Genomic DNA, 12480 nt, shown 5'->3' with positions numbered 1-12480 from the left:
TAAAACAAAGTAACAAAATGATTTTGGTGGATGGGATTTTTGATCTACCAAATAAAAGGTGGCATCGCAGCACAACGAAAGATATGGACATAGTCAATTGCACTCCCATCAACAAAATCTCTTGGATATATTGTACAATTGAACATTTTAGCCAACGAATCCGAATTTCCTTTCACTTCAGCATCATTAGTAATTGGGTAGTATGACTGAATAGCACACTGGATTACTGTGGACAAAGCAAACATACACATCAAGGGTGAAAAGGTGTAATTATTCGCTGTTTCCACTGCTTCTTGTAAAACTGCTGCAATTTCATTCGCATTTTCTAAAGAGGTTAGAGCTGCATCGGATATACACATGGCAAAGGCATTTTTAAGTGAAGTGAACGCACCATTTTTATCCTGGGACTCGATGACAGGATGGGTAGAATAGTATTTTGCATTCTCAAACATTTCAACACTAGTTAGGAATCTCAAGTAAATAGAGAGAGTCTCATTCCCAACTAATGCAATAGAACATGCATTGAACAGACAATTCCCATTGGCTAAAGTACTAAAAGAAAAATTAGTATTTAAGTATCAATGGTTGCTTTGTTATACCAAGTTATACCTGGAAACAAATCTGCTAGACTGACTCTGACATTAGAATAAATAGGGGTAACCAATACTGTTAAAGATAGACTAAAAATATTGAAATTGAGAAAGTTATTTTCTCTTTGTGTTAATTTGGTAACATCATGATAAAGTCAAAGTCATAGGCAGGTAGTCTAAGATTTGGAACTAGTCTAGGCATGTCGAACAGGATTCAGACGACTTATTGATTCCATCTACTATAGCATCAATATTCTCTACAAATCGCGAAAGAAAGTAACAGTTATTCAAAATATGTTAGTTTCTTAAACCAGGGGATAACATAAAATGCCAGGAATACAAGGATAATACATTATTGATTGGGTTAAATTTTAAAAAGGACTAGCTTTGACTAATATTGAAGTAAAACATTTTTTTAACAGACAGTAACAATTAAAATTATTTAGGCCGTACATTAGACAGACTGAGTATGCAAAATAATGACAGCTTTAGACATATATTTTACATGATACACTAAATATGAATAGCTGAAAATTAACGGATTGATCATATATTTCAGGCCAAGATGTCAAACGTAAATAAAAACATAAATTAATACCCCAATACATGTAAATTCTTACCTAACAGGGACATTGGGTCTTGATCTTTCAATTTGGCTTTCAGGGAACTGCAGTTTTCAAAATGAACAAGTTCGTAGCATAATATCACCAGTAAAATTTATACGACGAAGCCTTTCCTCGTTGATTATTTTACCACAGTATTGTCTCAAGTTAGACAATTCACCAGAAAAAATTTCGCAAGCGTTCTCTTGCTGAAAGATTTGGACGAGCATTTCAAGAACATCGATCTTTTTAGAAGCTTCCATTGATCCTAATCGCTGAGTAGAACTAAAAGTAACGTTTTTCAAGTCGACAAGAATCGAGCTATTACATATGACTTGTATTTATTGCGCAATCAAAATACATTCACCGTGGCTCACCATGGCGTACATGACCAAAACGTTCCCTGTGATTGGCTTGCAACGCTGCACCGTGGCTGAAGGTTACTATATTTAGCAACTATTGCGAAATTTTTTGAACGCTGACCGTGGCTCTTCATTCTGAGATTGCAGGCTCGAATTTACGAGCATATTCCGAGCATAGTCATGGTGTATTCGGCAAGATTCGAGACGCTTTCGGTGATTTTACAGTTCAGAGTTTAACTGGATGATAATACTATTTTAACAAGACATTTAATTTGAAGTTTTTGTTCTGTTAACACAAATTTTTGACAAAAAAATTACAAAATTTATTCAAGTTTGGCTTTTGATCGAATTTTGCTGTATTTGAGCAAAACTTTTAATCATGAAAAGTCAACCCTGGAAAAACTTAAGTGGCAGAATTCTGACCGTGGCTCAAGCCACTTTCGCCATGGCCTAGATCCGCCCCTGGTACCCGATCATTTCTCATTGTTATGAAATAAAAAACATATATCATTGGGGAGCAAAAGAGCTACACTTTTTTGCTATACAAAATATAAGCGTAAAACACAATATCAAATTACCTTGCACAAATAAAAACATGCCTGTTTTTTGCTAAAAATCCCCACATATAATGTTAGATTTTTAACACTTTTTGTCGACGAAACTTTTAAGACAAAAATTTCATACCTTAGTTCGATATAAATAATAATTTAATTTTCTGCTGATTCATTATTTCTTTGTACAAAAACTTAATTTTACTCTTACTCTCCCTCCTCTGATTGCTCTGTTAAAAGTAAAGACAACTGTGGTGTTATGTTTCGTCGTTTGTTTATGAACTATAACTGGAGAAACAAGAAACGAAAATTGATTCGATTTTCAATTTTCGCGAAACACCAAAAAGCAAAAAATAAAATTTGAATTCAATTTTTGATTTAAAAAACAAAAAACGAATTTTGGATTTCATTTTCCCACTATGATTTTTTAAAATCAGTGAAAAACGAATGGTTTTAAGAAATGAGTTTGAAAATTAAAGCCAGCTGGTTCACAAGAGTGAAATAAAGATAAGCACAAGCGTAGATAAAAGATAAAACAAAGATAATCAAGGAAGCATTTGACATAAGCATCGACATAAGCGCAGGCATAAGGGAAAAATTCAAGCATAAGCTAAGAGAAGAACAAAAAAAAGATTTAAAGAAAATCCCTATGTGTTTGTCATTATAAACCTCTAGAGCAATAGTAACAAAAGTCTCGACGTTCGTGCTTGTTTTATTCGTGTGAACCAGGCTTAAATATTATTACTTCAGTAATGCAGAAAGTGATTGTGTTCGCGAATAAGAAATTAATTACAAACTGATTGTCTTCACAACATTTCAAATGTGTAACATAATTAATAGATTTTTGTAAATGTGGTGGATGGTAAACTGGGAAATAAAGTATTTTGCCACTACGAAAAATATTTTAAGTAAAGTGATTTTTAGCATGAAAAACTTGTATTTTATTGGTCAATAAACTGCAATTAAACAAGGACAAGAAAAAGTTATAAACTATTCTCTAAAAACTCAGACTTATTTAGATACAAAAGACATTCACCTATTTCAGAAATTTATCAAAATAGTCAATGATTATATAAACTTTTGAACTATACATTGTAAATTTTACACATTTGTCATCCAATGTAGTCCAAACGAACATTGATGAGTTATAACGTTTCATAACTTAATGAAATTTTGTGTCTTAGACATACTTTTGTCCAAAAGGTAAAACTTCAGCAATGGCTCTCCATCGTGATTTATTCATTGAAGGAAGACATGTCCATAGAGAACTACTTCCCATTTCGAAATACTCCACTGATTCAAGATCTTCATATTTAACATTCTTACCTCCCATGACAACAATTGTATCACCAGCTATAACTGCGCAACACCAAGATCTCTTTTCAAACATGGATGGTAAGACTGTTATCTCACCTGTATTGCTGTCATACATGATAACACTGTTCAAAATTTCTTTTCCATCAGAACCTCCAAGAAGAATAACTTCATCTCTCCATTGAACTGTTGCCATTCCAGTCAATGGATGAGGTAATGGAAGCATTTCCTTAAATGTAAGAGTCCTTGGATCAAACTCCAAGACACTGGACAAATCTTTGCCATCATATTGCTGTCCTCCAAAAATAACAACTTTATCATCAACAACAACAGCTCCATGGCCACAACGTAGTTCAGGCATATGACACAACTCTTTCAAAACATAAGATGTTGTACCTGTTATCTTTATTTCACTGATCAAATCTGATCGTCCTTTGCCAGCAATGTCTCCTCCAATGAGAATGATTTGTTGTTTATAAACAACAGTTTGATGATCCCGACATTCATAAGGAAACTCTGTAGGAAATTTTCTCCATGTCAAAGGTAACTGTTTTATATTCAATGTCTGCAACGACTTGCAGCCATAACCTCCAACAATGAATAAATTATCATTATAAATAAATGATGAAGTACTCAAGTGATAATCTTCCATCGATGCAATTTTAAACCATTTCTTCTCCTTCCATGAAAAAATTTCAACACTTTTTCTGTTGCCTCCAGCAACAAAAATACCATTTCTTAATACATCCATAACTAACTCAACTGGTGATGTCAATATTGGAGTAAAATGTTCATTTATAGTTGTCTTGTCCAAAAGTTCAATCATCATGGTTTTTATTTTTTCCATTTCTTGGGATTCAATCAAATTTTTATACCAAGACTCGACAGCGAATTTCTTGCGCCAGTCCTGTATTGGATTAAACATTTTTCCGTCTTCAAGTTCAATACTTGGCCAAGTTGATAAATGATCATGATTGTTGTTGATCTTCGCAATGAGATGATATAAATAATGGTTGAGAAGAATGACAGACTTTATGTTTTCCATTCTTCGGGACTGATTGAACATCGCCCAACAGCCACCACCGATAGTGAGAGAGAACATTTCTTGAACACCCTTCAACTGATGTAGCTTTTTTATATAAGATACACATAAACCAAAGACAATCTCCTGGTGCTCCGGACATTCAAAAATTTGTGCTATGATCTTAACAAAAACGGCAAATATTTTGTCCTCCAAGCTTAAATTTTTGTTGTTGAAAGCTCTTGTTGCTTCTTCACGAGATTTTTTAAATCGATCCTTTGCTAATAAAAAAACCTTTGCACGGGAATCATGATCATACCTGGTGGCGATGGCACTAGAAGTTGCCTGAGACTCAACACTATTACTTGCTTCTTCACATTTTAAATCACTTTTTAGTTTCTCAATGCATATATCAAATCCGTCTTCCAAGTAGTCCAAACTGGAGTAAAGGTCTATTTTCGAAAGATTATCTAGCTTTGTTTTGATGTCGTGTAAATCGCGCTTGATAAATTTCCGAAATCCTTCATTACCAACGTCACCCTTTTCTAGCCTTTCTGCTGCAGCATCTCGGGCTATGTCCATAAAAAATTGAAATGAGGGGAGCAGTAAGTTATCTAGAGACATGGCGTTTTGATGATTTGAACTCGTAGAGCTTGTGTATAAATCTATTGCGTCTCTGTCAAAAGCAAAAACATTAGTAAAATTAGCTGTGTTGGTATGAATACTCGATTCAAATAAAATGCTTTCTAAAATTTTTTTTAAATTTTTTCTAAATTTTTTCTAAATTTTCAAACAATCATATTAATGGTTATTAATAAGTTTACAGCAACGATTTACAGCATTTTCCAAAGATCAGATTTTACCTTTGCAAGAAAATTTTTCAATTTACATAGAAAAAGAAGAAATCGATAATGACAGAAAAATGAAGGGAATTTTAAAATACGAACAAAATCCAAATAAAAATCAATGTTCCTGCTATGTTGTTGATTTAATGATAGTTTACGGCACACATTCAAGAGTTACTTTACAACACTTTACATGACAATGAATGACTATTTTCTTGAGAAAACCGCTGAACGCGTAATGCATTTTTGCGATTTAGGGATCATTTTTGACAAGCCGGAAACTAAACTGACCGAACGAGTTCTTATAAAAAGTAGAACACCATTACTACAAGATTATCCTAGATCTCTCTCTGCAGGAAGACTTTACAAAGAGTAGACGATATTTATAGTCCACTATTTAGTCCTGTTATTTAATCGATTCTGTATCGTTTGCGTGTGTTTGAAGACATGAAAATTGATGTGTGTAGTGACATGTAAAGTGTATTTATTAGCTAATATTAAATATGGCTGAAAGTCTACATTGTCAAGTGACGAAAGTAAAAAAGCGACAACGAGGGAAATACATCGAATTGAGAGCTTTTAAAAGAGAAGGGAAGTTTATTCAAATTAGGAAAAATAACATAATGAGGTATATTCTGTGTAGAAACCGTAACCACTTTTCTCGCTGATTCTGCTCTAGTTTATTAATTTTGCATTTATATTATATATTGTATTTGTTGTTACAATAGTTTGTGTCGATCAGTACGTCTTGCTTTAATTTATAAGACTAAAATCACTTTGACCTTTTCAACAGAATTCATTCAATGATATTTAGTGCAACTAGTGCTTACGTTTTTCTGATAACGTTGACAATCTTCAGTTTGTCGAATGACCGTTGCAGTGTTATTCTGGGTCGTTGAATGTCGTTCATGCATCTTCATGCATTTGCAAAGTTCACAAAAATCTCAAGTTCCGCAGCTAGTGACATAGTGAGTTGGGGACTACAGTGTGACATATAGAGTGAGTGGGTTACTGCATTGTGATATAGAGTGAGTGGGGGACTACTGTGTGACATAGGGTCAGTTGGAGACTACAGTGTGATACATAGGGTGTTGGGGGACTTCCGTGTGAAATAGAGGGAGTGGGGGCTCTTGTGTGATATAGTGTGAATGGGGGAGTACAGTATGACATAGAGTGAGTGAGGAATAACAGTGTGACATAGGGTGAGTGGGAGAGTACAGTGTGACATGGAGTGAGGGAGGGACCAAGAGTGAAAATATGGGTGAGTGGCACAGTGGCATGGATGAGGAAACTAAAGTTTTGATGTCATAAACGTAACACTTATAAACACAATGAACGTGAACTAAATAAAATAAAATAAACAACAATAGCAGTAACAACTTGGGTAATAAGTCTGAGACTATCTTGCGTATCTTACGATTATAATGGCATACGTGTCGCATATAAAACTAATCACAAAATGAATAGTGGAAATAATTAAACAGTGCAGGAAAACAGATTGGCATGGAGCCAAGACAGTTGGATTGAAGGAACGACATTGGAACAAAATAAGGAACAAAGAAACAAGACAAAACTAATCACAGTGCAGAACATCACCAACTGACAAAACACAGCATTCATTGGGACCGGCAAAATGCATTACTACAGCACTGACTCATAGACAATGCAGGGTTTACGTTAGAAAGTTGGTATGCCAACTTAGAACAACCACCAAAAGATCAACACCGGTCCTTACCAAACACGGTTTAATACAACCTCAAACATTACTTTCATGATGACATTACACAATTTATACTCACACATTTCCTGTACTGACAATACGATGACGTATGAACAAGACAACAAATACCGCTAACAAGACAACGAATACCGCTAACCTTACTCCTTATTCCAAAGCCATCACCAGAGAATATGTATTATATATTAATCTTAACAAGGTTTTAATATGCACATGAAAAACATGTGACTAGGACGAGATTTGAACTCGCACCTTCGGGATACTAGTTTGCCGCTTTACCTGTTGAGCTACCAAGCTCACAGGGATGGAATACGAGTCAAATCTATTTTAAACTGCGTATGAAACCGGTTTGTAAAAGTTAAATATATTATATATATTCTCTGATGATGGCTTTGGAATAAAGTCGAAACACGGTGCCATCCAGTAAAATGCTATAATATCGGGAATCTCTCGTCCATACGCAGTTTAAAAATGATTTGACTCGTCTCCAATCCCTGTAGGCTTGGTAGCTCAACAGGTAGAGCGGCTGACTCCTTACGTGACTCGATCTGAAGATGACTACCGCTAATGTTGTCCAAACATCATTCAACATCAACACCAGCAGTTTTTCTCAGGACTATACTAACCTGACAGATCTACATCTACAAACATGCAACGATACTTCTGGGTTCAAGCCATTCACTTTAAACTAATAATGTTAATAAAATAAAGTCATAATGAATGAATAAAGAAGAGAAACAACAATTGCTCAATATGTTAAGTAATTAAAAATTGCTCAATTAAAGACAATTTCGCGTCACAAATTTGCTTTAGTATATACTTGTTACATTGCGTTTTGTCTTTATAATGTTGGTTTTTCACAATAAGGAAAAGTAGCGAATCTATATTATTGATTGAAAATTTATATGACGACATAAGAATAAAATCATAAGAAACCATTTCATTCACCTTCCTCAAAGTTGCTCGTTAAACACAGACCTCTTTCAATCTTCTTGTTGTAACAGAAAAAATGAAAAGTAAAAAATCCGAATTCGCCCTTCTTTGCAATCACAGATTGAATTATTGAAATGAGTACGACCGCTAAAAACAGTTTAAAGCGAATTAGCGAAATTCACACGTATAATAATGAGCAACGCCTAGTCCAAGAACGAATAAAATCTCTTCTATACTTCTTACACGCGCGGGTGTCACGAAAGGAAGAAACACGTGACTAAGTAAGTTAAAAAAGGATATAAACTCTCGAGATAGCTAATTAATATGCCTAAGTAATAAACTTGGCATTTTATAAAGAAAAGAGAGAAAATGAACACTTGTTTTGGACCGTGTTTTTTTGAAGGAATCGGTTTTTGTATTTTTCAGCATTACAAAATTGTGATCAAAATTGCCTGGCAGTAGAAAAATTATGGCCATGTATTAGCTAATTTTCAGTATGGCAAAAAGAGTGCGCAAAAAAGGCAGGGAATTGTGGTTTATTGAACTTCATAATGGACTGGAGAACTAACCTTGCCGTACTCATTTTTGACAACCTTTTTTAAAAAATAGTGAGTAAATTTTTACAAGATAGATGGTCATCGGTTTTTCAAAAACAAATTCATACGGTGAGGAGATTTCCAAACTAGCATATTACAATATACAAAAATCTTGAAATGGCTTTGTTAGTCATTGACTGTAAAATAATTAAAACTATCATCAAAAATTTGAATGTTTATGCTGCGTCTAAGAATGTGCAATAGGTTCAATTTAATTCAATATGTGAGATATTAATTAGTCACTTTCACTAAAGCAGTATTCTAGAAATGACCACGACAGAATCTTAAATTTTTAAGCTTCCATAGCACATCATTCAAATTTTAAAGTATTTGTTGAATGTAACGTTATTTTCTTCACTAATTCGTTTGTATGGATATTGGCAAAATGTGAAGGCGTACGTAGGAAGAAGGGAGAAGAACATATCAAACATACCAAGAATGTCTCTATTAAAGGAATCTTCTTGCGTACAAATTATTATGTAAAACTAGCATTTAAAATAAACAACAATGTATTTGTGATATCAATCTTTTGTCTTGCTATTTTTATTACTTTTTGTCCTTCTGGTGAGCGGTGACAATAGAAGAACGGCATAAGAACGCCTTAGAAAGAAGAACGAAATTTCAGCAGACCGAATGCATGGAGGAACTAAGTTGCACTCAATCTAAGACAAGTTCCTGACACAAATTAGTCCAAAGAAGCTTGGAAGTGAGGGGGGAGGCTTCTCAATCATACGTGCTCATCGAGTGTCAATCAGGAATTGTGCTCCTACGTGTCAAAGGCAGACTCGTCTATGGACTGTAAGATTTTTGCTAAAATATTTCAAATCTGGTAGGGGAGAGAAAGTAAGGACTGGGGAAAGTCATGAGATGATTTTGAAGTCCCACTCAGGCAGTGTGCTTTTAGAACGGAAACTTTGTTTAATCGAGAACCTTGGCTGGGTATTTAGTATATCTTAAATCTTGAATGCCATTATTTACATATCATATGATACAATGACATAGAAATTGCGACATATTGACAATAATGTGAATTTCTGAAGAAATATTTAAAATTCAAATAACCGCTGGGGTTAAATAATTTCTTGTTGTTTTAGCTATATATTAGGTTTTTTCTCTTATGTAAAAATTTAACACTGAAGATAAAAAAGTGAAAACATTTATTCGCATTTCATTCATCAGAACTCGAGTTCTGAGCGGGCTTAGTATTTTCAATGAAAAAAAGTGAACAAATTGAACAAGTGAACAAAATATAAACATACTTTAAATGCCAATGCTAAAGTCAAGTTATTGTTAAGAAAATTTCAACTATATGTGCAATGTATTCACCACAAATAAAAATCTCACATTGAAAAGCACTTGAAAAATTATAAAAGCGATGAAAGTAGCGATTTCTAATCAACACTTTACAATGTGTACCAAACCTATTAAAGCATCGAGTAGAATTGTCTGATGAGCAGGTTTACGATGAGTATATTTATGCAATATTTGCATCATAAAATATATATTTGTTTTGGTCACGCGAGCATACTAAACATACTTCAATTTTTATGGAAATGAAATCAGACAGTGTAAATTGTATCAATCATTGATACTTGAATGCATAAATAGATTTCCAATGTCTGCAAACTGTGGTTTAACAATGTAATGATAATCTTATATAACATCATAAATGTTTAAAAGGAAGAGAAACGACAATTTAGGCTGACCAAGTGTGTGGGAGTAATTAGGCTCAATTTAGATTCACAAGTTTCATATAAGACAAGTTCCCGTCAAAATTTACCTAAAACTGTTACTACTTGCTTAGTTAACTATATTTTTTCTTAATAATGTTGGTTTTTTGGTATGGTGAACAGGGAATCTATTTTATTGATGAAAGGTTTGTATGACGACACAAGAAGTAAAAATGCGAAAGGATTTCACTAACCTTTTTTTAAATCTTATTTTTGTTGGATTTATATAGATGGCTTGCGTCTAAAGTCGTTCCCCAAACGCAGGCTTCTTTTAATGTTCTCTATTTCAAAAAAATGATAAAAAATGAAGACACATGTATTCACCCTTCGTTTCTTGTTTCGGTTTAAAGCATTGAAAATCATATAACCATTCCTTTTAAAACAATTATGTTTATAAAATAAAATCATAATAAATGAATAAGGAAGAGAAACAACAATTTGCTCTGACCAAATGCGTTAAGTAATTAAAAATTGCTCAATTAAAGACAATTTCGTGTCACAAATTCGCTTTAGTATATACTTGTTACATTGCGTTTCGTCTTTATAATGTTGGTTTTTCACAATAAGGAAAAAATAGCGAATCTATATTATTGATTGAAAATTTATATGACGACATAAGAGTTAAGTCATAAGAAACTATTTTATTCACCTTCCTCAAATATCTGTTTGTCTTTGCATTTATGGGTTATTGGTGTCTGAAGTTGCTCGCCAAACACAGACCTCTTTCAATCTTCTTGTTGTAACAGAAATAAAGAAAAGTGAAAAAACCCGAATTCGCCCTTCTTTGCAATCACAGATTGAATCATTAAAATGAGTACGACAGCAAAAAACGGTTTTAAGCGAAATTCACACGTATGATAATGAGCAACGCTTAGTCCAAGAACGAATAAAATCTCTTCTATACTTCTTACACGCGCGGGTGTCACGAAAGGAAGAAACACGTGACTAAGTAAGAAAACAAAGGATATATTCTCTCGACATAGCTAATTAATATGGCTAAGTAATAAACTAGCTTCTTCTAAAGAAAAGAAAGAAAATGAAAACTTGTTTTGGACAGTGTTTTTTAGAAGGAACCGGTTTTTGTATTTTACAGCATTACGAAATAGTGATCAAAATTGCCTGGCAGTAGAAAAATTATGGCCATGCATTAGCTAATTTTTGGTATGACTAAAAGAGTTTGCAAAAAAGGCAGGGGATTGTGGTTTATTGAGCTTCATAATGGACTGGAGTACTAACCTTGCCGTACTCATTTTTGACAACCCTTTTTTTAAAAAATAGTGAGTAAATTTTTACAAGATAGATGGTCATCGGTTTTTTAGTAACAAAATCATACGGTGAGAAGATTTCCAAACTAGCATATTACGATATGCAAAAATCTTAAAATGGCTTTGTAAGTCCTTAACTGTAAAATAATTAAAAGTATCACCAATAATTTGAATGTTCATTCTGCGTCTAAGAATGTGCAATAGGTTCAATTTATTTCACTATGTGACATATTAATTAGTCACTTTTACAAAAGCAGTATTCTAGAAAAGATCACGACAGAATCTTATATGTTTAAACATCCATAGCACATCATTCAAATTTCAGAAAGCATTCGTTGAATGTAACGTTATTTTCTTCACTAATTCGTTTGTATGCATATTGCCAAAATGTGAAGGCGTGCGTGAGTAGAAGGGGAGAATAACATATCAAACATACCAAAAATTTCTTTAACTAAAGGAATATTTTTGCGTACAAATTATTATTTAAAACTAGCAATTAAAACAAACATCAATTTATTGTTGACATTAATCTTTTGCCACGGCTATTTTTCTTACTTTTTGCCCTTGTCATAAGTGGTTACAATAGAAGAACGGCATAAGAACGCCTTAGAAAGAGAAACGAAATTTCAGCAGACCGAATGCATGGAGGAACTAAGTTGCACTCAATCTAAGACAAGCTTCTGACACAAATTAGTCCAAAGAAGGTTGGAAGTGAGGGGGGAGGCTTCTCACTCATACGTGCTCATCGAGTGTGAATCAGAAGTTGTGCTCTTACGTATGAACGGCAGACTCGTCTATCGACGGTAAGATTTTTGCTAAAATATTTCAAATCAAGTAGTGGAGTGAAAATAATGTCTTGGAATAGTCATGAGATGATTTTGAAGTCCCACTCAGCGAGTGTTCTTTTAGAATGGAAGCTTTGTTTAGTTGAGA

General features: G+C 33.6%; 2 protein-coding genes across 4 annotated transcripts in view; both read right to left on the bottom strand.

The window, feature by feature from the left end:
- LOC124449643 (tyrosine aminotransferase-like) overlaps positions 1 to 12480 on the bottom strand; it is a 55492-nt gene that overhangs the window by 15367 nt on the left and 27645 nt on the right. The window lies entirely within an intron of this gene.
- Positions 3023 to 11089, bottom strand: LOC124449632 (kelch-like protein 12). 3 transcript variants are annotated; one of them, XM_047000572.1, is made up of 3 exons: positions 10932 to 11089; positions 10477 to 10563; positions 3023 to 5116 (listed from the first exon to the last, which is right to left on the bottom strand). In XM_047000572.1, the coding sequence occupies exon 3, from the start codon at positions 5062 to 5064 to the stop codon at positions 3286 to 3288; it is 1779 nt and encodes a 592-aa protein (XP_046856528.1). In that variant the 5' UTR covers positions 5065 to 5116; positions 10477 to 10563; positions 10932 to 11089; the 3' UTR covers positions 3023 to 3285. The 3 variants fall into 3 exon arrangements, with proteins under 3 accessions (XP_046856528.1, XP_046856530.1, XP_046856529.1); XM_047000574.1 differs by lacking the exon at positions 10477 to 10563; XM_047000573.1 differs by lacking the exon at positions 10932 to 11089 and having other exon boundaries at positions 10477 to 10635.

Source organism: Xenia sp. Carnegie-2017, unplaced genomic scaffold (genome assembly GCF_021976095.1).
Source record: "Xenia sp. Carnegie-2017 unplaced genomic scaffold, XeniaSp_v1 HiC_scaffold_23, whole genome shotgun sequence".
NCBI lineage: Eukaryota > Metazoa > Cnidaria > Anthozoa > Malacalcyonacea > Xeniidae > Xenia > Xenia sp. Carnegie-2017.
Note: the sequence above shows the minus strand (reverse complement) of the source record. Positions and strands in the feature narration are given on the sequence as shown.

Coding starts and splice junctions, on each gene's coding strand:
- LOC124449632 (XM_047000572.1), bottom strand. CDS start 5,064: ATGTCTCTAGATAACTTACTGCTCCCCTCATTTCAATTTTTTATGGAC.